Genomic DNA, 23,541 nt, shown 5'->3' with positions numbered 1-23,541 from the left:
GAATCCAAAAATCTACCCCTAAACTGTTTCAACAAGTCAAAATACTTTTCTATTTACTCCTCAGATACCCTAAAATGTAATCAAACTATATTATTTATTTCAGAAAGAAGTATGTTCAATAGGAAACCAATTTAAGCATGTGCGAAATGTCTTCATGGTGTGCGCAAATACGAATTTCCAAGACTGTGTCCTTCTCCTAAAACTGTTATTTCTTATTAGTTTTTGAAGTTATTCGCCTGAAACTAAGAAGTTTTAATTGAAAGGCATTCCAGGTGACTACCTCATGAAGTTGGTTGAGAGAATGCCAAGAGTGTGCAAAGCTGTCATCAAGGCAAAGTTTGGCTACTTTGAAGAATCTCAAATATAAAATACATTTGGATTTGTTTCACTTTTTTTGGTTACTACATTATTCCATGTGTGTTATTTCATAGTTTTGATGTCTTCACTGTTATTCTGCAATGTAGAAAATAGTAAAAATAAAGAAAAACCGTTGACTGAGTAAATGTGGTGTCCAAACTTTTGACTGGTACTGTACATGCATGCGCGCACACACACACACACACACACACACACACTAGCATGTCGTATTCCTTTCCTCTCTCCAGTCGTACGTTGATGATCGCCTGTGTGAGTCCGTCAGACCGGGACTTCATGGAGACCCTGAACACACTGAAGTACGCCAACAGAGCCAGGAACATCAAGAACAAGGTGATGGTGAACCAAGACAAGACCAGCCAACAGATGTCTGCCCTGAGGGCTGAGATTGCCAGGCTACAAATGGAACTTATGGAGTATAAAGCGGTGAGGAGAGATGGAGGGATAGCAGGAGGGACAGAGGTTTGGGATTCGGGGAGGGAGGGAGGGATGGGGTAAGGGGGGGTAGAGAGAATGAGGGAGGGATGGAGTCAGGGAGCGATGGATAAAGGGAGAGAAGAAGGGAAATGGATAGAGATATTGGAGGGCGGAGAGGTTGGAGGATGGAGAAGTGGGAGGAGGGACCAATGGAGAGAGGAAGGTATGTCGGGACTTGGGAGAGAAAAAAGGAAGGGAGGATGGAGGGATGGAAAGAAGGAATGGAAAAATATCCCTTCCCTCATGTTAAGCAACTTTAACCTTTGGCCTAGAAGATTACAGGAAGCATATGGATGGTTTAGAGCAATAATGTGATTAAGAGAGAGTTAATGGTGCATAACCAATGGATGACCGTGTTGAGTTGTAGGAAAGATTCGATCGGAGTTGGAGAGTAATGGAGCATGTGATTGGCTGAAATAATGTTGTCTCATTTATGATTGGCTGAGGTGTTAACTAGTATGTAAAGAAATAAAATGGAAAATGGGAATTTTTACCAACAAGTGATATAAAAATCAATATTCTCTTTGTTGGTTGAATGAAATGTCATTGTTCTGTATGTTCATTGGAGGAGATAAAATATTCCTGTATGTGTATTGTCCCCCTCCCCAGGGTAAGCGTGTGGCAGGTGAGGACGGCTCGGAGGGCTTCAGTGATCTGTTCCAGGAGAACTCGATGTTACAGAGAGAGAACGACACGCTACGCATGCGAGTCAAAGCCATGCAGGAGACCATCGACCACCTCAACACACGGGTAACCACGCTCCTCGCCAACGAGGTCAGCACGCTGCTGGCTAAGTCGGGTAAGACCGAGAGAGGCGACGGAACACACTCTCCAATGGGATTGGCTGATTGTTGAAGATTGTGGCTGTCTGAAAACATTGATAGCTATTAAATCCTTTTTCTCTCCTTCCTTGTTTAATCAATTCCTACACATCCCTCTCAAGGTGCATTGGAGGAGAGGATCCAAGGTCCATCCATCCCTTAGACCTTCTCCTCCAATGAGGTTTGAGAGGAATTGAGGAGACTAGGATTTGACCACTAAAAAGGCTTTCAGACACAGACCATATCATGTAGTTAAAGAAGTGTTAATCTCTTATGTCTCAATGTGACCTCACGGTGACCTGACTGTAAACTCTGACCTTTTGACCTCTAGGTGAGGGCAATGAGGAGATTGGTGCTCTGATACAGAACTATATCAGAGAGATCGAGGAGCTCAGGTAAGAGTCTGTAATGAGCTTTAGACTGAGCGGGGGGGAAAGCAGTTCACGGAGTTGCAGCTCACTGTGTTTTACCGTTACTGCACTGTTCATGGAGTTTGTATCTTTTTGTAGTTCGAGGAACTTTCAGATTATGTTCTGTATATACCGTAAGAGTTAAGTTTGACTGATGACATCTGTTTGTCTTCTTGTTCTCTCTACAACACCCCCCCCCCCCCCAGATCAAAGCTCCTGGAGAGCGAGTCGATGAACGAGTGTCTTCGTCGCAGTGTAACCCGTCTCTCCTCCCGCTCCCCGTTCACCACCTCCTCCTCTCATAGCTCCACCCCAGGGCCACACCCCTTAGGCTCCTCCCCTTCCCTTTCCATGGAGGCAGAGATGACGGACGTGATTCGTCGAGCCAAGACGGACATCGAGAGGCTGAAGAAGAAGGAGAGGAGACAGAGGAGGATGAGGTAAGAGGAGAGGAAGAGGGGAGGAATGGGACAAGGATGGTAGTGGAGTAATGATCACACAGTGACAAGCAGCTCTCACTGCCACTGGAGGGAGGGAGGGAGGGAGGGAGGGAGGGAGGGAGGGAGGGAGGGAGGGAGGGAGGGAGAGCGAGCGAGGGAGGGAGGGAGAGCGAGAGAGATGGACGGATAGAGGGAGATCAAGAAAGGGAGAGTGAGAGGTCTCTGCTAATAACTGAGCTCTCCGTGTTCACTTGGCAACAGTCCCAAAACACAATGGCAGATTTGTTTTTTTTTGGAAGAGTCCCAAACTAAATCAGACAAATCAAATCAAAGGCACATGGTGTGTAAACAATATTAGTAATAGATTAATATGGTAAATAAATAATAAACTGCTTATTGGGTCACAGCTGTTATGAGCTGTGCCTTCTCTCTCTACTTTGTGTATGTGTGTGTCCTACTCTGATCCCGGGTCAATATGTTCTACTTGCAGCCCAGAGAAAGAGAAAGGGTTGAAGAAACGAGCGAAGCTTCATTCTCATGAGAACGGACATAATGGAGAAAACGGCCAGATGGACTCGGATGACAACTACACAGAGGACGTGATGTCACCTCTGCAGGAGGAGGAAAGCGGGTGTGACGAGGAAGAGGAGGAGGGGAGGGACGAAGAGGAGTTTGACAGTGATGAGAGTCTGGTGGACTCCGACTCGGACTCTGAAGAGAAAGGTTAGTGGATGACAACAATGGCAGCGGCAGAAGTGTCTCCATTCCAATTCAATCTATTGCCGTTGTGTACTGTCGCTTTGACAGGATTGAAGCGCATCAGCAATATGGTGAAAGTACAATTTTGTCCTCTGTTTGGCTGTATGGTACTTTCACCATATTGCTTACCTGTCCAATCCTTTCAGATCTACAAGGAGTACCTCATTAGCATTAGGGCTAGGAGTTGATTTGAAATGTGCAACTGCCCCACTCTACTGTAACATGTCTGTCTTAGAGCCACAGTGTTCACCTCTTGACCCTTGACCTCTCTTTGCTCTCTGCCCTCTAACCCCCTGCAGCTAATTTCCAGGTGGATCTGGCAGACCTGACGAGTGAGATTGAGATCAAGCAGAAGTTGATAGATGAGCTGGAGAACAGTCAGAAGAGACTGCTGCAGCTCAAGCTACAGTATGAAGAGAAACTCATCCTGCTGCAGAACAAGATCAGAGACACACAGCTTGAGAGAGATAGAGTACTGCACAACCTCTGTGAGTAGAACTATGGGTAATGTAGGCACACAGGATCCCCTCAGTGAGTGAAGCGACTCATAGATGCTGAATAGACACGCTGCTCTCTGTCTCGATTGTACCTCTTTCAAACACACTCTATCTATCTTCCTTCCCTCTCTCCTCCTTCAGTGTCTATGGAGAACTACACGGAGGAGAAGGCTAGCAGGATTAAATCCGAGTATGAGAAGAGGCTGAAGGAGATGAACAGAGACCTGCTGAAACTGCAGGCAGCACAGAAGGAACACACGAGGCTACTGAAGAACCAGGGACGCTATGAACAGGAACTGAAGAAACTGCAGCAGGAGGTCAACGAGATGAAGAAAGCCAAGGTGAGGAGGAGGAGGAGGAGGAGGAGGAGGAGAAGGAGAAGGAGGAGCAGGGAAGGATGTTAGCTCCGTAGGCTACATTAAGTGCATTTCTATTATATACAATGTTGAGACCTTTGCCCGTCCCCTACCCAATAAGTGAGACAAAGGAGTCAAAGCTAGGAAACGCTGACGTGAAGATCCGGGTCAACATTTGTTCATTGCACCTCAATAACGCTCCGGGCACCGATGGTACTCTCCAGCTAAGTGCAGTGTGTCCTCCCGGTCTCCAGGTGGCACTGATGAAGCAGATGAAGGAGGAGCAGCTGAGGAGGAGGATGATGGAGGCCAAGAGGAACAGAGAGATCGCTCAGCTCAAGAAGGAGCAGCGACGACAGGAAGTATGTGTGTGTGTGTGTTTTTGTGCTGAAAGAAAGTACCTGCTTCACATGATCACCCCCCTAGTAGACTGCAGTTTCTAAAGCCATCACTCTTCTGGTTACCAGTTGATCTCCAACTTTCTTATCAACCGCCCTGGGATTTGAACCTGCAACTTTTCAGCTATTAGCCTGCTTCTCTAATCCATAGGCTGCCCTCGGATCTACATTTTTGTCTATTGTTAATGTATCGCTCTCTCTCTGTTTATCTGTTACCCATTTCCAGGTTACTGACATTGAGAAATGTATGGTTAATATACATAATCACCCATATATTGACTGACCACTCCCCTATCAGTACCAGATTCGTTCGTTGGAGAGTCAGAAGCGTCAGCAGGAGCTGGTACTGAGGAGAAAGAGCCAGGAGGTGACAGCCTTACGACGTTTGGCTAAACCCATGTCTGGACGTATGGCTAGACGACTACAGCCCCTAGACTCAGGAGCAGAACTGTCTGCCAGCACCACCTCCTCTGAACCAGAGTCCAACCGGTAGGTAGTGCCGCTATACAGAGGTTGTATCCCAAATGGCACCCCATTCTCTATAGTGTTAACATACACTGTAAAAATGGCCTGTTATTTTTCAACTAACTTATGGGACAGTTACCTGTAAGTTACTGTATTCAGTTCATACAGTATGAATGAAGTCTGTTGATTATACAGCAATTTACCATGACAATTACAAGATTGTTTTTAACAGTGTAGGAAACACAACTTTCTTCCGCTTCATAGTTTTGTGTTGGTTGTTTTATATTGTGTTTCAGCTGAATTATAACTTGGTCTTATAATGTACAATTACAAAATAAAGTAAAAAATAACTCCTCTCTCTCTCTCTCTCTCTCTCTCTCTCTCTCTCTCTCTCTCTCTCTCTCTCTCTCTCCCTCTCAGGACCTCAACCAAAGTGTCTAACATAGTGAGACAGTGGAACACCAAGATGAATGGCTACCTGGGAGAGAGCGAGGGGATTACTACCAACGGGACACAGGTTGTTGGGTAAGTCATGGCAGGGAGTGTGTGTGCCGTAGATTGTCAGGTCAGATGCAGAGCAGGGACTGGTGTGTGTGTGTATCTGGTGTGTGTACATGTTTTTGATGCATTGCCAGGTGAGAGAAAGGATGTGTGTGAGAGTGTCAATGTGAGACGTGTGTGTGTGTGTGCCTGCGAGCCTGCAAGGTCAGATTGAGATTAGGTATGACTCTGTTGACATTTACTTAGCCAAGGCTTTCATCAGCTTCAATAAAGTTTTATTAAATTTTACAAAGCCATTTATCGAATTCCCTTCAAAATGAATTGACAGGAGTGACTTACTTAGTCTGATCATCTCTCTCCTTCCTCCTCTTCCTCCCTCTCCTTCCCTCCTACTCTCTCCTTTCTTCCCCCACCTCTACCTATCCCCCTCTTTCCCTCGCTCCTCTACCTTCTCCCTCTCTTTCCCCCCCCCTCTCCTTTTTCCTTCCTCACTCCCTGCTCCCCTCCTCTCTCTTCCCCTACTCCAGCAGCAGAACTAAGGATTGATATAGCTGTGAAATGATTGACAGTTGACCTGTATTGTAACGTCCCAAACTGTATCTTTCTCTGTCTGTGCAGCAGTAGGACACGTGTCCAGCAGCGCAAGGGTGTTCTCGTGGGCAGCAGTAGTTTCTCCAAGGCGGCCCGTCAGAAGTGGCAGACTCTAGAGAGGAGGATCCTGGACATCGTCATGCAGAGGATGACCATCACCAACGTCGAGGCCGACATGGACCGACTCATCAAGGTACTGTGATGTCACTTCCTTTGCACTCTAGGGAGACTTCCTCTTAACTTTTAGTGCATTGCGATGCACTTGCGAACTCATTATTGCTGACTTCCTTCACAACATGCATCATTCCTCCCAGTCTGTTAATGATCTGGCTAACATATTTTTTTCTTTCTCTCTCTTGTGTGTGAGACAGAAGCGAGAGGAGCTGTCTGTGCAGCAGGAGGCACTGTTGCGTAAAAGGCAGGTGCTTATGGCCGAGGGGGAGGGGCCTGACGGGGAGGACCGCCTAGTCCAGGAAATGAACGAAGACATTGAGGTTCTGAATGCAAACATCGACTACATCAACGACAGCCTATCAGACTGCCAGGCAACCATCGTTCAGATAGAGGAGACCAAGGTGAGAACACACGCACACACATTAGTGTAAAATGTCCTAGTTCTGGTGTACGGAGCTCTGTGCGGCCTACTGAAGCCTGGGTGTTTCCTGCAGGATGAGCTGGACTCGGTGGACACCTCAGTGGTCATCAGCTCCTGCTCTCTGGCTGAGGCCCGACACCTCCTGGACCACTTCCTCAAGGCCTCCATTGACAAGGTAACTAACATGGGCCACGACCCAGGACCATCTGGTGGCTACAGTAGTTCATAGTTTATAGTCCTGTTATACCATAACACACACTCCAAACAAATGTCTACTGAACGTTCTCAACTTGGAAATAGTCCCTATCAGCTCCTCATCAGTTTACAATTATTTTGGCAAATGTTGTGCAAGTGGACACCTGTTTCAGGGAGGGTTGGCCAGTAGTTTATCTCTCGTGGAAAGATTCTGCGTGTAAGCTGAGAGAATCAGTCGGGACTGAATGGGATGTGTAGTATAACGAGCAGCATTAGTTCCGGTGTTTGGTTTTTCAGTCACTGGTTATTTGGACAAATCGCTATTTCGCAGGTGTTAGCATCTTTTGATTTTGAAGGGGAGGGGACATTCTTGCAAAACTTGGTAACTTGCAAAAGAGAGATGGGTGGAGCTCTTCATTCTGGTTCCGCTCCTCGTTCTAGTATTTCCTGATTTCTTCTCTTAACATGTATGGACCCAGAACTAAAGTCTCACGTGATTGGTCAGCTGCTCGATTAAGTTCTGGGTTAAACAAGGTTAGCCAGAAGTAGTTAATACCTGTATAGTTGATATATAGTTGATATATGCCCCCCTCTGCTGGTCTTTCCAGGGACTGCAGGAAGCTCAGATCACTTGTAGTAATGGATGGTGTTAGTAACTATTGTGTGTGTGTGTGTGCAGGGTTTACAGGTGGCTCAAAAGGAGTCTCAGATCCGTCTGTTGGAGGGCCAGCTGAGACAGACAGATATGATTGGCTCTGCCCATAACCACATCATCCTGGACGCGCTGAGAGAAAAGGCTGAGTGTATCCCCGAGCTGCAGGCACTCATACACAACGTACAGCAGGGTGAGGACACGCACCTAGCATGCACACTCACTCACTCACTCACTCACTCACTGTAATCTTCATGTTTCTATGTGTGTTCACAGAGAATGGTTATGTCAGCACCGACGAGGAGCCTTCAGAGTTTAGCCAGGCCTCTGACGGCAGGTAAGACTACGCGATCCGCTTCTGGGGCCTCATTTATAACAGTTGCGTAAATGTAACACTAAATGTCTACGTGCGCCATTTCTGAAAAGACTGTGAACAAGCATTATAACTCCGCCTGAAAACACCCATAATTCACCTTTTTATGGTGGCAATAACACCCTTATTTTCTCTACACTTTGGAAGTATTGGAATTAGGCCGAGACAGTATCTAAAGCAAATGGCAACGGTGAACTTGATCAAATGTCTTCTCTTGCAGTTACATTTGCTTCATCTGACCCTTTCAAATAGTTGGTGACCTGTAAACCGGTCGTTTGAATGCAGTAATGTTTGCATTCACTTTGGTTGAGGTGGTCCTGAGAGAGAGAGAGAGAGTTAAAGGGAGAGAGAGTCAGAGAAAGAGATTTTTTTTTAACTTTCTTTTCTTCAACAAGTAATTGTACATTATAAGACCAAGTTATAATTCAACTGAAACACAATATAAAACAACCAACACAAAACTATGAAACAGAAGAAAGTTTTTAAAAAGTTGTGTTTATATCAACTGTTTAACAAAAACACACTGGAACCTATTTCCTACACTGTTAAAAACAATCTTGTAATTGTCATGGTAAATTGCTGTATAATCAACAGACTTCATTCATACTGTATGAACTGAATACAGTAGATTACCGTAATCTTACATTGTTGGAAGAAATTCAATGGACGGGAAAATGTTGATGTATTTTGGACATTACCGTAAAATAAAAATGCTACATATGCGACGCAGTCCTTCCAACGACTAGAAACCGGGCGTACGCGCAGTCTACAGTTTGTGGGAGGATAAGCACGTTCTCAAGTCAAGTTCAGTTCTTTAGAAATGGCCAACTGTTGCGTGACAACTGGCGCGCACGCATGTTCTGGAGCATATGTGGTTCATTCGCAACGTTTTATAAAGGAGGCCCCCTTGAACCCCCACACCGCATACTCATCGTCACTCATTTTCCGTGTGCGGTTACATTTCTTGTTTTTTCTCTCTCTCTCTCTCTCTCTCTCTCTCTCTCTCTCTCTCTCTCTCTCTCTCTCTCTCTCTCTCTCTCTCTCTCTTCAGTGTGTCTCGGATGAAGTCCTCAGCTAGTCAGGATGACTGCAAGCTGAAGGTTCAGGTAGGTGAACGTGTGTTTCAGGTGTAGGCTGCATGGCGTCTGTCTCCTCTGGTCAGCGGTTATTTGTTGTTGTTGTTTATTTCACGCTGACTCGTATGACATGTTTGTGGATACAGTTACAGCACTGGAGGAGATACTGTCGACTGAACAAAGTCGAGGTTGTTGTCAGTGAAATCATATCTGTAGTTGTACTCAGCTGCCAGGAGATGGCAGCCTCTGCACATGAGTCGTTATGGCTATGATAGTTGCCTTCACAGAACCCCAAGATAACTAAATTACTCTATCCCAAGCAGTGGAGGCTGCAGAGGGGAGGATGGCTCATAAAAATGGCTGGAACGGAGCGAATGGAATGGTATCAAACATGGAAACCGTGTGATTGATGTGTTTGATACGTTCCACTTATTCCACTCCAGCCATTACCACCAGCCCGTCCTCCCGAATGAAGGTTCCACCAACCACTTGTGATCCCAAGGTATAGTTTGTTCTATTGAATGCGTAATTAGACATTTTTCTTCCTACTCTTTCCGCCTCTCCCCAGACTGAGCCCCGTCTGTCAGCCCAGATGAAAGCGGTATCGGCAGAGTACCTGGGTCCCATGTTAGACCCGTCCACTAAGAACATCACCAAGTCCCTGGCCTCCCTAACAGACATCCAGGAGAACGGCGGCTCAGGTGGCCTGAGCCTCACTCTCCCCATCTTTAGAGACAGGGTGTCCAGGACCATCAGCCTGCCTGTCCGGGGACACACCTTGTGAGTCTTAGGCTATGGTGCACTGTTCCTTATGAGGAGTTCCAATATGGCAGATGGTGGCTTCAGAACAGCGCCACTTGTCAATCGTCTAGGGAATCTGTTTCTATTGTCGCAATACTTGCCAATGCTAGCTTGCTATGGCTATACATGGCAGTGTCACATGCTACAGTGCCTTGCGAAAGTATTCGGCCCCCTTGAACTTTGCGACCTTTTGCCACATTTCAGGCTTCAAACATAAAGATATAAAACTGTATTTTTTTGTGAAGAATCAACAACAAGTGGGACACAATCATGAAATGGAACGACATTTATTGGATATTTCAAACTTTTTTAACAAATCAAAAACTGAAAAATTGGGCGTGCAAAATTATTGAACATTATTGCTCTCTCTCGCTCTGTGTGTGTTTATCAGTCCACGGCAGTCTCGTGGGGGTGACACCTCCCCTCTAACAAGGAGGAAGTCTTATGACCGAGGCCAGTCTTACAGGTAGCTAACTCTCCCCCTCAACTAATCATTAACCAATACATTGTTTAGTTGAATCTCTCTCCACAGATCCCTTTACCAGTGTTCCTGCATTATTGTATTCCTTTTGAATTATGTGGCCCATGTGAAATGCACATTAAATAGATCTGACATGACCAATCAATATATCTGTTGAATATGAGACACAAAGTCAAAAACTGGAAAACAAGCTGTTCTCATCATCTCCCACATCTCTCCACCCCCCCTCCCCTCCCCTCTCCCCCGCACCCTTCCCACCTATCCCACCTATCTTCCCACCTCTCTCACAGAAATGCTGATGGGCATACTCCCCCATCCTCCCCCCCTCTCAGAACCAGAAACGACCGCAATGTCTTTTCAAGGCTCACCAGCAACCAGAGCCAAGGCTCCGCACTGGACAAGTAAGTACACACACACACACACACACACAAACACACACGCGCACACGCACACTGTCAGTTCGAGACGCCTCAACATAGGGAATAGGGTGCCATTTGGAACCCACCCTATGTCTTTTGATTTCATAACAGTCTTCAGGCAGTCTCGAGTCAGCTGTGGAAGTCGACTTACATCCTTGAATGCATTGACTGTAAGTTGTTTTGTATACACTGAGTGTCTGCTACATGACTCAAATATATGATGTTGAGAGTGCTGTTATGAAAATAATTCAAATATATTTGTTCAATCTAAGTGTTAGACTTTTTCCTCCTAGATCAAAATAAGCCCCAAGAGCAAATTCCATTTTCCTCTACACTGTAACAGAAAACTAAATTATACTGTAATTTGGGATATTATTAACAGTAAAATACTTAAAATGTACAGGGGACAGATTAGAGTGGCAGCAAGTCTTAAATGGTTGAGCATTTCACCATGTCCATGAAGGTCTGTGGTCACTGTCAGTTTGGAAGCCTTTGCCTAGAAGTGCCAGCCAGCCTGCTTGCACCAGTCCCTTGTAATTACAGTAAAATATTGTGAAATCCAAAACCCCTCCCCTTAATAAATGTCATTCATCCATTCATTTATTAATTCATTCTGATTATGGTAGCATTTGCTTTTACTGTATAATACGTGAAATGTTATGGGTATTGTACACCGTACTCGCTTTGATACCATATTTACATTGTAGTACATAGTGCTGTAATATGAAATGGAAAATGTTCACTTGCCACTGAGCTGCCTGTAAATGACTGTCAAATTCCCGGCAACCCCTTTACAGTGTAGTGTTCCGTTCTTTTTCCAATCAATTCTAATTCTCAGCCCTGGAAATGGCATCCGCTAATTCTCAGCCTCTGAATTGTTTGTGTAATTTCACATCTTTATTAATCCTGCTGTAGGTTGTTGAGTTTATTGATCCGGTGTAGTAAGTGGTGGGTAACAAGAGTGCGTGCACATTTGTGCGTGTGTGTACTAGGGAGGTTGGTCTACAGCTGGCTGATAACGCCTGTGGATTCTCTCGATCTTCACCCAGGAGTAGTTCATTGAGCGCAGAGGAACTTGTTTAGATTCCTCTCTGGGATGTTGTCAGCAGGCAGTCATTTTGTTCTGATTTGAGTTGAGTGCTGGTGGATAGGATACAGTTTTAGGCGTGTAGCTGCACCATCAGGGGCATGTTTCACAAATGTGTTACGTTACATGGTTTATTGTTATTGTTGGTTTGATGTTTGCCGAGACTGGGAGGTTGATCTAATTTGGCCCATAGTGTGTGACAGTAGAGGATGAGGTGTGGGCTGGAAAGTTGGGTTTATCATGAGTTTTAGTTAAAGGGCATTTTTTTTTCAATTGGAGTATGATGTTTAGCATGGTTTTCACATCAACGTGTTTTTGGAACAGTTTTACATCCATCTGGTATGTTTTGACAAGAATCGATCCAAGTTATTACGTTTCTTTTCACACTGAGTGGGTTCACTTTGCTTTGGGTTTTCTTATGTTTATTCATTTATCCAAGTCTTCCTCTTCACATAAGGTTGAAGTCGGGAAGTTTACATACACCTTAGCCAAATACATTTCAACTCAGTTTTTCACAATTCCTAACATTTAATTCCAAGTAAAAATTGCCTGTCTTAGGTCAGTTAGGATCACCACTTTATTTTGAAATGTCAGAATAATTGTAGAAATAATTATTTATTTAAGCTTTTATTTCTTTCATCACATTCCCAGTGGGTCAGAAGTTTACATACACTCAATTAGTATTTGGTAGCATTGCCTTTAAATAGTTTAACTTGGGTCAAACGTTTTGGGTAGCCTTCCACAAGCTTCCCACAATAAGTTGGGTTAATTTTGGCCCATTCTTCCTGACAGAGCTGGTGTAACTGAGTCAGGTTTGTAAGGCCTCCCGGCTCGCACACACTTTTTCAGTTCTGCCCACAAATGCTCTATAGGATTGAGGTCAGGGCTTTGTGATGGCCACTCTTATACCTTGTCTTTGTTGTCCTTAAGCATTTTGCCACAACTTTGGAAGTGTGCTTGGGGTCATTGTCCATTTGGAAGACCCATTTGCAGGTAGGCCTTGAAATACATCCACAGGTACACCTCCAATTTACTCAAATTATGTCAATTATCCTATCAGAAGCTTCTAAAGCCATGACATCATTTTCTGGAATCTTCCAAGATGTTTAAAGGCACAGTCAACTTAGTGTGTGTAAACTTCTGACCCACTGGAATTGTGATATAGTGAATTATAAGTGAAATAATCTCTGTAAACAATTGTTGGAATAATGACTTGTGTCATGCACAAAGTAGATGTCCTAACCGACTTGCCAAAACTATAGTTTGTTAAGAAGAAATTTGTGGAGGGGTTAAAAAACGAGTTTTAATGACTACAGCCTAAGTGAATGTAAACTTCCCGACTTCAACTGTATCTTATTGCACTACTGATATCTTCCTCATTAGGAATATTCCTCAATATTCCTGATCTGCTCCTGTCCTCACAAAACAATGACATCTGTATGATAACAGGTTCTGAATCTGAATAGGTGTAGTCTGATTTCAAACCCATGACACACAAACCTTCTTAAAATCGTTTCTCAGAGATGGAAGGATGCCGACGTTGCTGACAGCCTGATTTTCATATGGAGTACAGTTGCACATTTGCACTTACAAAAGCCATGCATCAATATGCTGGCCACTAATAACCATACCCCAATAAACCTTTTACAGTATTACAAATCAAATCCTATGGCTGAATTTATGAAGGTTTTGTTATGTTGCCTTCCAACAGCTTTGCTCCCTACAGACATTCTTTAATGCCCAACTGGCATTACAAAGCCTGCTCTCTCATAGTAACAATCCAGCGAAATGAGCAATAAAATATTTATAATGTGCGTCCAAATGGCACCCTATTCCCTTTATAGTGCACTACTTTTGACCAGGGCCCTTCTTTCATTTTTTAATTTAACCTTTATTTAACTAGGCAAGTCAGTTAAGAACAAATTCTTATTTACAATGACGGCCTACAAATGGAATAGGGTGCCATTTGGGACAGGATGATAGTGTAAAACTGCCTTTTATTGCAGCGCTTGCAGTGTTTTCCCTAGTTTACAACTCCGGGAATAGGCGGTACGCCAGAGCAGATCTTTCCCACAGAGACAGCCAAGAGTGGTGGGTTCTCCTGTGACGTCCAGTCTGAATGACAACCCTGTCCTCCAATCAACTGCCTTCTCCCTGCTGATAACGCAATCCCCTCTCTCTGGCCTGCCCCTTCCTCCTCCTTTACTTCCTGGTTATCCCAGTAACCCCTCCCACTCTTATTGCACTTCAGTTTTATCCCTTCCTTCTTTAATCCAGACCCAAACTGCTAAACCCTCCTATTGTAGCAACTTTTTTTTTTATCTCCCCCACCCTAATCCTAACCCCGCCGTGGACTAGTGTGAGTGCCATGCCATCTCTACTACTTTGTCTTGTCACATTCTAAAACAGGCTGTCACTCAGGCTAGCCATAGTCTAGGTGCCAAATCGCTGTATACCCTTACCCACCCCTATCCCCAAGCCTAACCCTAACCTGCATCTTAACCTTACCTGTATAACCCTTCCTCCTCTAGCCATAGAGCTAAACACCTCTCCTCTCCTCTCCTCTCCTCTCCTCTCCTCTCCTCTCCTCTCCTTTCCCTGCTCCTAACTCTGTTGACGTTGCTCCTAACCTCCTTTCCTTTCCTGTCCTGCTCCTAACCGTGCTCCTGTTCTGTCTTCAGGTCGGATGACAGCGACTCCTCTCTCTCGGAGGTGCTCAGGTAGAGATATCTGTCTGTCTCTGTCATTCTGTCTCTTCTCTTGCCTGTTTGGCCAGTCACTCAGCTGGCCACTCCTCCTTTTCTGGGGTGGGCAGAGTCGATGTGGAGCATGCTTTAACCTCATCGGTCCCCTCTCACCTTCCTCCAATCCCCTTCCACCTATGTGGTGTTCTATTTCTGTGGTGCCCCTCCCCACTACTCATGGGATCTGAATGAACCTTTTTCGTCTGGAGAGCTTGGGTTAAATAATAACCCTTTTGGGTGAGGGCAGTTACATTCATTCAAGCTAAGGCTACAGAGGATAATGATTCTGAGAGGATAGAATCTATGAAGCATTGACAGCAGATAAATAGACCTTGTTAACATCTTAAAAAATGATGTGTTAAAAACAGCTGAAAAGAACCTTACGAAGGACAAATCGAACAAAATGTGACAAAATAACGTTGTAATATACGTACGAACTGTTTTGGATGGGAAGCATGCGGACGCCTTAAACCTAATCTTAAATCATAACCAATGTTAACTTTGCAGCTGGCCCATCTAGCGGATATCGCTCAGTTCTGCCTCCAGGGCAAGATTCATGAGAATAAAGGTTCACCTGCCTTTTGCAACGGTTATCCTTAGGTTATTTTCGGGAGCCATGGCTTTTTAGGGGTGTGGCTTTCAGAGATCTTATTGTCCACCCGTGAGAGTAAATGCCATTCCTGTTCATCATGTTACATTCACATACTGTAAATAAAAACGTTTCTTTACATTTTTGTTGTTGTTGCATTTTACACCTTCTTGTAGAATATTAACATTATTTATTACATATTATAATAAGGTGGTATCTATCCCAAAATATGTTTTGTGTGTTTTATGGAACTCATACTTCCGTGGGCCTCATTGAAGCTACGTAAATGTCAATGTTCAACCTAAAAATGTGATAACTATACAACAGAACAGATCAACAGGAATGACATTTACTCTCATGGATGGCTAAAAACAACGATCTGCTCTGACTGCTGTGTAGTGCCACTGTTTAAACTCTCTTTCCCCAGACTGTAAAATCGGAATTGCATTTCCGCGCCGACATAATCAATCACTGTTTTTAATAACCCTTTCAGAAAGTTCAGAATGACATACGGACACTTGGAAATGCCCTAAAACAGTGGGCTGCGCCCACAATGAATAATTCAACCCTTGTGGGGGTGCTCTAGTTGATATGTTCAGTGGTTATTGCAGTGCCCTTGATTTGTTATGGGACCACACAACTTGCCCTGAGCCTCACAGCTATTTCAACCTGTAATAACCTGCCCATTGCAAACCAGGATGAAAATCCGGCAACTTTAGAATGACGACAAATTTTTGCTGACTTTTCTATTGTCGGCAACAAAGCCTGTACTTTTAATCATAATAGCGGTAATGTGTTTTAAAAGTCCCGCCAATCCCCTCAGTAATAAAGATCACCTTTCGTTCCGGCTTTGGCACGCATTAAATCATACACATTGTACACGTTACATTACACACAAAAACGACGTCAGCAGCCTGGAGTTTGACTGTAGCCAACGTCTTATTCGTCATAACATGGTCATTGTTTACAAGGAATGGCGAGCTAAAAAAATAGCTTATGGTTGTGAATGTGAGGGGAAAAAACAAGACAGTCCATTCTGTCCACCTTTTTGACGCATAAAGATTCAATTACAAGAGGGGCTATCTCCGTTCAACGTTCCAGAATGGGGTGAAAGTGGCAGGCGTAATTGGTCTGGGAGAAATCCGAACCAGTCTAATTGGAATGAAAGTCAGTAGAGGCATAATCCTGATTTTAATTATGCAAGAAAATAAAAGTAGTGCATGTGATGTATCAGAAATTGTGTAATAGAATTATTGTCAACCTAAAATATTGTCATATAATTATTATACAGTTTTATACACATGTTCTGTATAAATAGTATCTTTAAATATATGTGAACAGAACACAACAACAGGATCAAAATTGCCGGCTGCGCACAACATGTGTATAATACCCTTTACAGACAGACTACGGTATATGCTGCCTATAACAAAAAAATCTGTGGTAAAGAAGAATGTGGTAAAGATGGGACTGTTTGAATTGGGTTCTTATACACATTGCCCAATTTTTTATTTTTACTTTATTTTAAAGGCGACAATTCGTAAAGTCTGTCTGTAAAGGGTGAAAGTTTCCAATAATACAAGTAGATGACGGGAGAGAGGAAAGAAGGAAAAGAGGTATGTGGATATTTCGAGCCTGAAAACCCTCTAGGCTATTCTTACCCGGTTGTCGCCGTCACCTCTCTCGGTGTCTCTCTCTCTCTCTCTCTCTCTCTCTCTCTCTCTGATAATCTAACAGACGTAGAGATTGTAGAGATAAAGAAATAGACGTTATAGATCAATCTCACTTATCACAGCTCTAATCATCGTACTGACAGTCTTATTACACCTCTCTGGTTTTCATCACATTTATACATAGATAATGGCATTATCATAGACGGATCTCCATCTTATCTCATTATATGGGAAGACAGTTTTGGAACGTTCAGAACCACACAGGCAATACCTTCCATTACATTCTATTATTTCAGGATAGCAGAAATGGAATAACTAATGTAAGGACCCTGTTTTGAAAGGCTTTTGAGGTCAGATCCTCTGTTCTCTCCTTGGAATGAGCGATCAGAAAAAGACACTGGTTAATTGATTGGGCAGAGTGTCCAGACAACTATCTAACCAAAGGGAATAGTGAATAGAAGCACTCTTTCAGAGCCTATTGGCTCACTTGTGAAAGTTCCCCTGCTCTCCCTGGACATAAGGTTCATTCAGAAGACAGCCCTCTTATCCATAAACCCAGTGTCCAGTTCCAAACCAACAGATTTTGATTTGGAATTGGGTCGATATACTAGCCCTGTCACACCTAACCTCCATCCTACCTTTACCCCCTCCCTCCTCTGTGACAAGACAAAGGCCTGGTTCCAATCAACCACTCACAGTCCATTTGGAATGGATCTAGGCCACAGACAGAGAAGGAGAGGGGGTCTGATGTGACAGCCCCCCCCCCCCCCTCCCCCATTCTCTCACTCACTCACCTGTCCCAGAAGCCTCTGCCTCTGCCTTCGCCTGAACACTGAACTGGGATTGGCTCAAAAGGGGCAAGGGCAAGGACCACGAGCTAGCTCACTCTTGATTGGTGGAGATGCTGCATGTACTGTAGATGCCACAAGTTGATGTTGTTGTTTTTTTGAGTTGGCTGTTGCCGGGCTGTCGTTGAGTTCTGCTTCTTCTTTGGCGCCGTGAACCGCCGCCATTCTCTATCATCATTTGAATGAGCTGCACTGTGTTTCTGTAGAATTTGTCATTTTTGGGGGTTGTTTTGTGTTTCAATACATTTGCGTTTTCGAGACTATAGCTGACATGCATGCAGCTTCTCTTTCTCGCATCACTGTGATTGGCCTAGGCTGGTCTAGCAACCGTGACATGCTGTTCAACTGCTTTACCCGCACAAATCACGCCACTACTATACATAGGGAGAGAGGGGAAATATATCCCTTTGGGACAAAGGGAAGTGTGTGTGTGTGTGTGTGTGTGTGTGTGTGTGTGTGTGTGTGTGTGTGTGTGTGTGTGTGTGTGTGTGTGTGTGTGTGTGTGTGTGTGTGTGTGTGTGTGTGTGTGTGTGTGTGTGTGTGTGTGTGTGTGTGTGTGTGTGTGTGTGTGTGTGTGTGTGTGTGAGGGGTCCAGGGAGACATATCTGTCCCAGTTTTGCCTTTAATCACTGGTCCCTTTATCCCCACTCACTCCTGTCGCTCTCTCTCTCTAGTCCCTCCCCCCTCTCTCTTTCCATCCATCCCTGTGTCTCACTTGGCCGGCTCTCCCCGAGTGCTCTGGCAGTGAGAAATTCGAGGGAGAGAAAGGAATGAAGGAGAGAGAGAGAGGGAGATGTGGAGGGATAGAGAGAAAGGGGGAGAGAGAGACAGAGGTAGAGAGAGGGATGATGAAGGAAAGAAAAAGAGGGATAGGGGTAGAGGGAGAGAGAGGGAAGGATGGCAAGAAAGAGCCAGGCTAAAGAGAGAGGGATGGAGAGACAAAGGGAAAAGGGAGGAAGAGGCTTCTTATCTCTGAGAGTTTTTTTTTTCTTCACTGCCAGCCAGGAGATGGATGGTTTTAGACCAGGCTCTCTAATTGAGCTTCCACAAAAGAGAGGGATAGAGAGGAACGGGTGGGTACAGAGAGGGAGGGAATGGGAGGGAGTGGTTATACCTGTTTATCTCCAGCAGGGGGCATGATAGAGCTGTGCTCCTTTTGACCTGGCTGGAGTTTCTAAGTGTGTGTGTTGCACATTTGTGTGTGTTCTGTGTGTTCATTCATTGAGGTGTGGAGCCGATCTTTTCATATTTGATTAAGTGTGTATGAGCTGTTTTGTATCTGTGCGGGGTTAGTGGTCTGTGTGTTAGTGTTTGTGTGTGTGTGTGACGGTGTGTGTGTGCGTCTCCCTCAGGGGTGTGATCACTCCCACGGGGGGAGTGAAGGGGGGACGGACGGCGCCCCTCCAGTGTTCAGCCATAGCAGAGGGACACTCTAAACCTGTCCTCTGTGTGGATGCTACAGATGAACTGCTCTTCACTGGATCCAAAGGTACAACAACAATGTCCTAACTCGGACCATGGGATGCCTTTTGTCTTTGGAAACAAACATAAATTGGTGAAAGCGATCATGTTTAACCTTATGGACTATCAGTCCTTGCATCCATAGCTCCAGTCCCATCCCTTTATAGAAAAACCAAGTGATGCTGCCAGTTTTTAGATGTTTTTGACCCGTCTCTCTCTCTCGTTTTTCGTCAGACCGGACGTGTAAGATGTGGAACCTGGTGACGGGACAGGAAATCGTCACGCTGAAAGGGCACCCCAATAACGTGGTCTCAGTCAAATACTGTTCCTCCTCCTGCCTCGTCTTCTCTGTCTCCACCTCCTACATCAAGGTCTGGGACATACGAGACTCTGCCAAGTGTGTCCGCACCCTCACGTGAGTAGCTCGCTGTGTGTCTTTCCACCAATCACAGCTCACCTTAACCACCCTCACTGATCAGTCAGTGCTACTCTGTAACAGTCCAGACATGTTTACGGCCAAGCTGAACGAACCAATGTTTACCATAGATCAAGATCTCTCTCTCTTTCTCTCCCGCTATCCCTCTCTCTCTCTTTCTCTCACTCTACCCCCCAACCCCCACATCGCTCTCGTTCTCTCTCTCTCGCGCGCGCTCTCGTTCTCTCTCTCTCTCTCTCTCTCTCTGTCTCTGTGTGTGTCCCCTCTCCAGGTCTTCAGGCCAGGTGGTATCGGGGGATGCGTGTGTGGGCACCACCACCCGTACCATCACGGTGGCACAGGGTGAATACCAGATCAACCAGATAGCTCTCAACCCCTCTGGCTCTGTTCTCTATGCTGCTGCTGGTAACACTGTACGCACCTGGGACCTCAACAGGTAACAGAAGGACACTGGTTTTTAGCATTGTAATCACTGCTATGCAGCAATATATTTTTACTTTTGCCGTTGATTTAGCTTTGTATGTACGTACATTAGCTGAGCCTATAAAAGTTTTCTAGCAATACAAAAACTCCTTCTCTCTCTCGCTGTCTTTTTCTCTCTCTCCCTCCCCTCTTTCTCTCTCCCTCTGCCCTTCCTTTCTCTAGGATGATGGCATTAGGGAAGCTCACAGGTCATATAGGCTCAGTGATGTGTCTCACTGTAGGTCAGTCTCTACTGGGCAAAGACCAGGTCATCACTGGCTCCAAGGACCACTATGTCAAGGTACTGGACACACTGCTATGTGCAGTGGCACACACACACACACACACACACACACTCACAAGCATTTCCATTGTACCCCGTTACGCAGGCTATATCCTGATTATCTACCCTTCTCCTGAGGTGTGAACTGGCATACTTCCTGTTGTGGATTCCTGTTGGAGTGTGCAACCATGTTTGTCTGCTGTTTGGTCATGTTTTCTGACTACTGTCCTGTTTTTTTTTGTGCCAGGTGTTTGACGTGGCAGAGGGCATGCTGGGTAATGTAGGCCCCGCCCACAACTTTGAGCCTCCGCACTATGACGGCATCGAGTGTCTGGCCATCCAGGGAGACGTTCTGTTCAGCGCATCACGAGACAACGGCATCAAGAAGTGGGACCTGGAGAACCAAGAACTCACACAGGTACTCTCTTGGGGGGGGGGGGGGTGCCATCTAGAAACCTAAAAGGGTCCTCCCGCCGTCACCATAGGAGAACCATTTGAAGGAACCTTTTTGGTTCCATGTAGAACCCTTTCCACAGAATAGCCTTTTTTCTATGAGTGTAGAGGGAGGGAGGGAGGGAGGGAGGGAGGGAGGGAGGGGGACTGTGCGTGTATCACGGCACCGCGTGGCAGCGGTAATTGAATGTCATTGATAGCAATACTGACGGTATTGGGGAAAAAGGAACGTACTGCTACAGTGCATGCGTGTTGATGAATGCTTATCTGTCTACAATGTGGTCAGCCTATAGCGGCAGGAGTGAATCCTGTGAGGTAAAAAGCTGTCTTTTTAAAAATATAGGCCATGTCTTTACCGGCTCAGCTCAAAGGTCTACAACCCAATCGATATCCTACTAGGGGCCAGAGGCCATAGTAGTGCACTATATAAGGATTATGAGGCAGCCAAAGTGTTAGCTCTGAGGGACAAGTTAGTACTGTGTCATCCCAATGTTTTTTTATTTGCCATGAGAGAATAGTCAACATTGTAGAGCAGGGTGGACAAGTATATCGATAGCTACTGAGTAGGGCTAGGGAATACTTACTTTGATCCTTTGTGTATTGAAATAACTTCAGTGTATTTCAGTATTTTCAAATCATGTTTCCCGAATCAACTACTTCTATTGGAAAAACATTATTTCAACGACCCAACAGACCTGGGTTCAAATGTATTGGATTATTTAAATATTTGTATTGGAATATACACTTGCCTGTGTATTTGAGTATTTTTAAATACATGGCAATACTTTCTGAGTGTATTTCCAAATGCATTCCCATATTCAACTACTTGTGTTAATCAAAATACTTACTTCCAACATTGTCTTTGAAAGTAATTGAAGTACCCTAAATGGTATTTAAACCCAGGTCTGGTGTGTGCCCGTGTGGGCGTGTGTGCATTCATGTAAGTATCCGGTAATGCTTTTTAAATCCTCTTGAATGGTGGGTAATCTTAGTCAAACACCCACAGTAAGCCTCCGTGGAAAGGATATCTGTGCCTAGTTTAGCCATAGAGGATCATGTGCACTGAAGACACTACTTCTGTGACTGTGTGCAGGTGAAATTGTATATTTAAACTAAACTGAACCCCCCTCCACAGCAAATCCCCAACGCCCATAAGGACTGGGTGTGTGCTCTGGCATACGTTCCTGGGCGACCCATGTTGCTGAGTGCCTGTCGGGGAGGCATGCTGAAGGTGTGGAACGTTGATAACTTCACCCCCATAGGAGAGGTCAAGGGTCATGAGAGCCCCATCAATGCCATCTGCACCAACTCCCGGCACATCTTCACCGCTTCCAGGTAAAACACGACTAACACATGATTAGAACCATATTCTAACTTATTATAACTTTTCTACGAGATGTATTTTTCACTTCATATCCAGGTATGACATTACGCCACTGGAAGGGTAAAGTAAACATGGGGGGCTTTCAGTGGATGTAACTGCACTATCAGGGGCATATTTCACAAATATATTTCATTACATGGGTTAATGTTAGATGACTGTTAATATACTTGTTGTTTGGCATCACTCTGCTAGAGAGTTTGTCACATTAATGATAGACCTTATTGCAGCAAATCTATTAGAAAAAGTTACTCTGGAACAGTACATTCTTTCTGAGAAGATGCTATGACTAACAAGAAAATGTTGTGGACTGCAACACAGAACATTGACTGGTGCATGAGGCATTCATTTTCCTTGTCAAGGATAAATATTTCGGATATCACTCAGCCGTACACAACTAGTCACTTGCTTGGTAGAGCTCAGCTTGATGCACGCGACCAGGCGTATCATTGGCATGTGCAGTATGTCTTTCTTCTTCCCGGCATGGCATGGAAAACTTTAGCAGACTGACAGGACCATATGGTACGGCGGTGAAGTGCACGTACTACATCACTAGGATTGTAGATTGAGAGGGGTTGGCATGGATCTGCTTCGCACGGCCAATAATCTCTGTCCTCCCTATACCTACCTCTTTTCACCAACGCCTTTCACTTTTCATGCTTTAATGCACTTCCTGATCCATCTGAATACACCTTCACTAAACTAGTACCTTGTCTTCATCTTGTACTTAACCCACTTTAACCTCTCCTTTTCCCCTCTCTTCCTACCTCTTACCTACCTCTCTCTCTCTCTTTCACCTTCTGTACAACGTCCGCTTCTCCTCTCCTCTCCTCCTCATCCTACCCTGCCACAGTGACTGCAGGGTGAAGTTATGGAGTTATGTCCCAGGTCTGACCCCCTGTCTACCTCGACGGGTTCTGGCTATCAAGGGTCGTGCCACAAGCCTCCCATGAGCCTTCACTCCGACTCACAACCCCGCTTCCGCTCTCCTCTGGTACTTTCACTCATTCGCGTTGCTTTCTCTTTCTGATTCTCTTCATCTCTCCGTCCCGTCTTCTTCTCTCCGTCCCCTGTCATCTCTCTAGAGCCCTCTTTCTCTTGCTCTTTTTTTTAAAATTTTTTTTTAACTCTGTTTATTGAACATACAGACCGACCATCCACTGGACAAAAAAAAAGTTTACAATGCGTTGCTTTCTCTTTCTGATTCTCTTCATCTCTCCGTCCCGTCTTCTTCTCTCCGTCCCCTGTCATCTCTCTAGAGCCCTCTTTCTCTTGCTCTTTTTAAAAAAAATAATTTTAAACTCTGTTTATTGAACATACAGACCGACCATCCACTGGACAAAAAAAAGGTTTACAATGCTTTAAAATAAAAAAAATAAAATGATTATTCATGTAGGCGTGAACAAAATGTAAAAATAACTGGGAAAAACAAGCTCACACTT

At 44.8% G+C, this 23,541-nt stretch overlaps 1 protein-coding gene across 2 annotated transcripts in view; it reads left to right on the top strand.

Moving 5' to 3' along the window:
- LOC139413244 (kinesin-like protein KIF21B) overlaps positions 1 to 23,541 on the top strand; it is a 121,161-nt gene that overhangs the window by 83,136 nt on the left and 14,484 nt on the right. The window contains exons 8-33 of one of the 2 annotated variants that reach the window (XM_071160385.1): positions 606 to 801; positions 1,462 to 1,651; positions 2,005 to 2,068; positions 2,290 to 2,523; positions 3,014 to 3,246; positions 3,582 to 3,770; positions 3,921 to 4,120; positions 4,390 to 4,497; positions 4,832 to 5,022; positions 5,419 to 5,523; positions 6,118 to 6,283; positions 6,462 to 6,665; positions 6,759 to 6,860; positions 7,560 to 7,725; positions 7,809 to 7,869; positions 8,957 to 9,011; positions 9,550 to 9,761; positions 10,174 to 10,248; positions 10,554 to 10,664; positions 18,976 to 19,112; positions 19,319 to 19,499; positions 19,792 to 19,956; positions 20,166 to 20,283; positions 20,513 to 20,683; positions 21,854 to 22,053; positions 22,953 to 23,093. In XM_071160385.1, coding sequence (XP_071016486.1) covers positions 606 to 801; positions 1,462 to 1,651; positions 2,005 to 2,068; positions 2,290 to 2,523; positions 3,014 to 3,246; positions 3,582 to 3,770; positions 3,921 to 4,120; positions 4,390 to 4,497; positions 4,832 to 5,022; positions 5,419 to 5,523; positions 6,118 to 6,283; positions 6,462 to 6,665; positions 6,759 to 6,860; positions 7,560 to 7,725; positions 7,809 to 7,869; positions 8,957 to 9,011; positions 9,550 to 9,761; positions 10,174 to 10,248; positions 10,554 to 10,664; positions 18,976 to 19,112; positions 19,319 to 19,499; positions 19,792 to 19,956; positions 20,166 to 20,283; positions 20,513 to 20,683; positions 21,854 to 22,053; positions 22,953 to 23,052 — 3,934 coding nt within the window. In that variant the 3' untranslated portion in view covers positions 23,053 to 23,093. The remainder of the gene's footprint in view (positions 1 to 605; positions 802 to 1,461; positions 1,652 to 2,004; positions 2,069 to 2,289; positions 2,524 to 3,013; positions 3,247 to 3,581; positions 3,771 to 3,920; positions 4,121 to 4,389; positions 4,498 to 4,831; positions 5,023 to 5,418; positions 5,524 to 6,117; positions 6,284 to 6,461; positions 6,666 to 6,758; positions 6,861 to 7,559; positions 7,726 to 7,808; positions 7,870 to 8,956; positions 9,012 to 9,549; positions 9,762 to 10,173; positions 10,249 to 10,553; positions 10,665 to 18,975; positions 19,113 to 19,318; positions 19,500 to 19,791; positions 19,957 to 20,165; positions 20,284 to 20,512; positions 20,684 to 21,853; positions 22,054 to 22,952; positions 23,094 to 23,541) is intronic. The other variant, XM_071160386.1, reaches the window with a different exon arrangement.

This window comes from Oncorhynchus clarkii, chromosome 7 (assembly GCF_045791955.1).
Source record: "Oncorhynchus clarkii lewisi isolate Uvic-CL-2024 chromosome 7, UVic_Ocla_1.0, whole genome shotgun sequence".
NCBI lineage: Eukaryota > Metazoa > Chordata > Actinopteri > Salmoniformes > Salmonidae > Oncorhynchus > Oncorhynchus clarkii.
The sequence above is the reverse complement of the archived record's forward strand: the minus strand, read 5'-3'. Positions and strand labels throughout refer to the sequence as shown.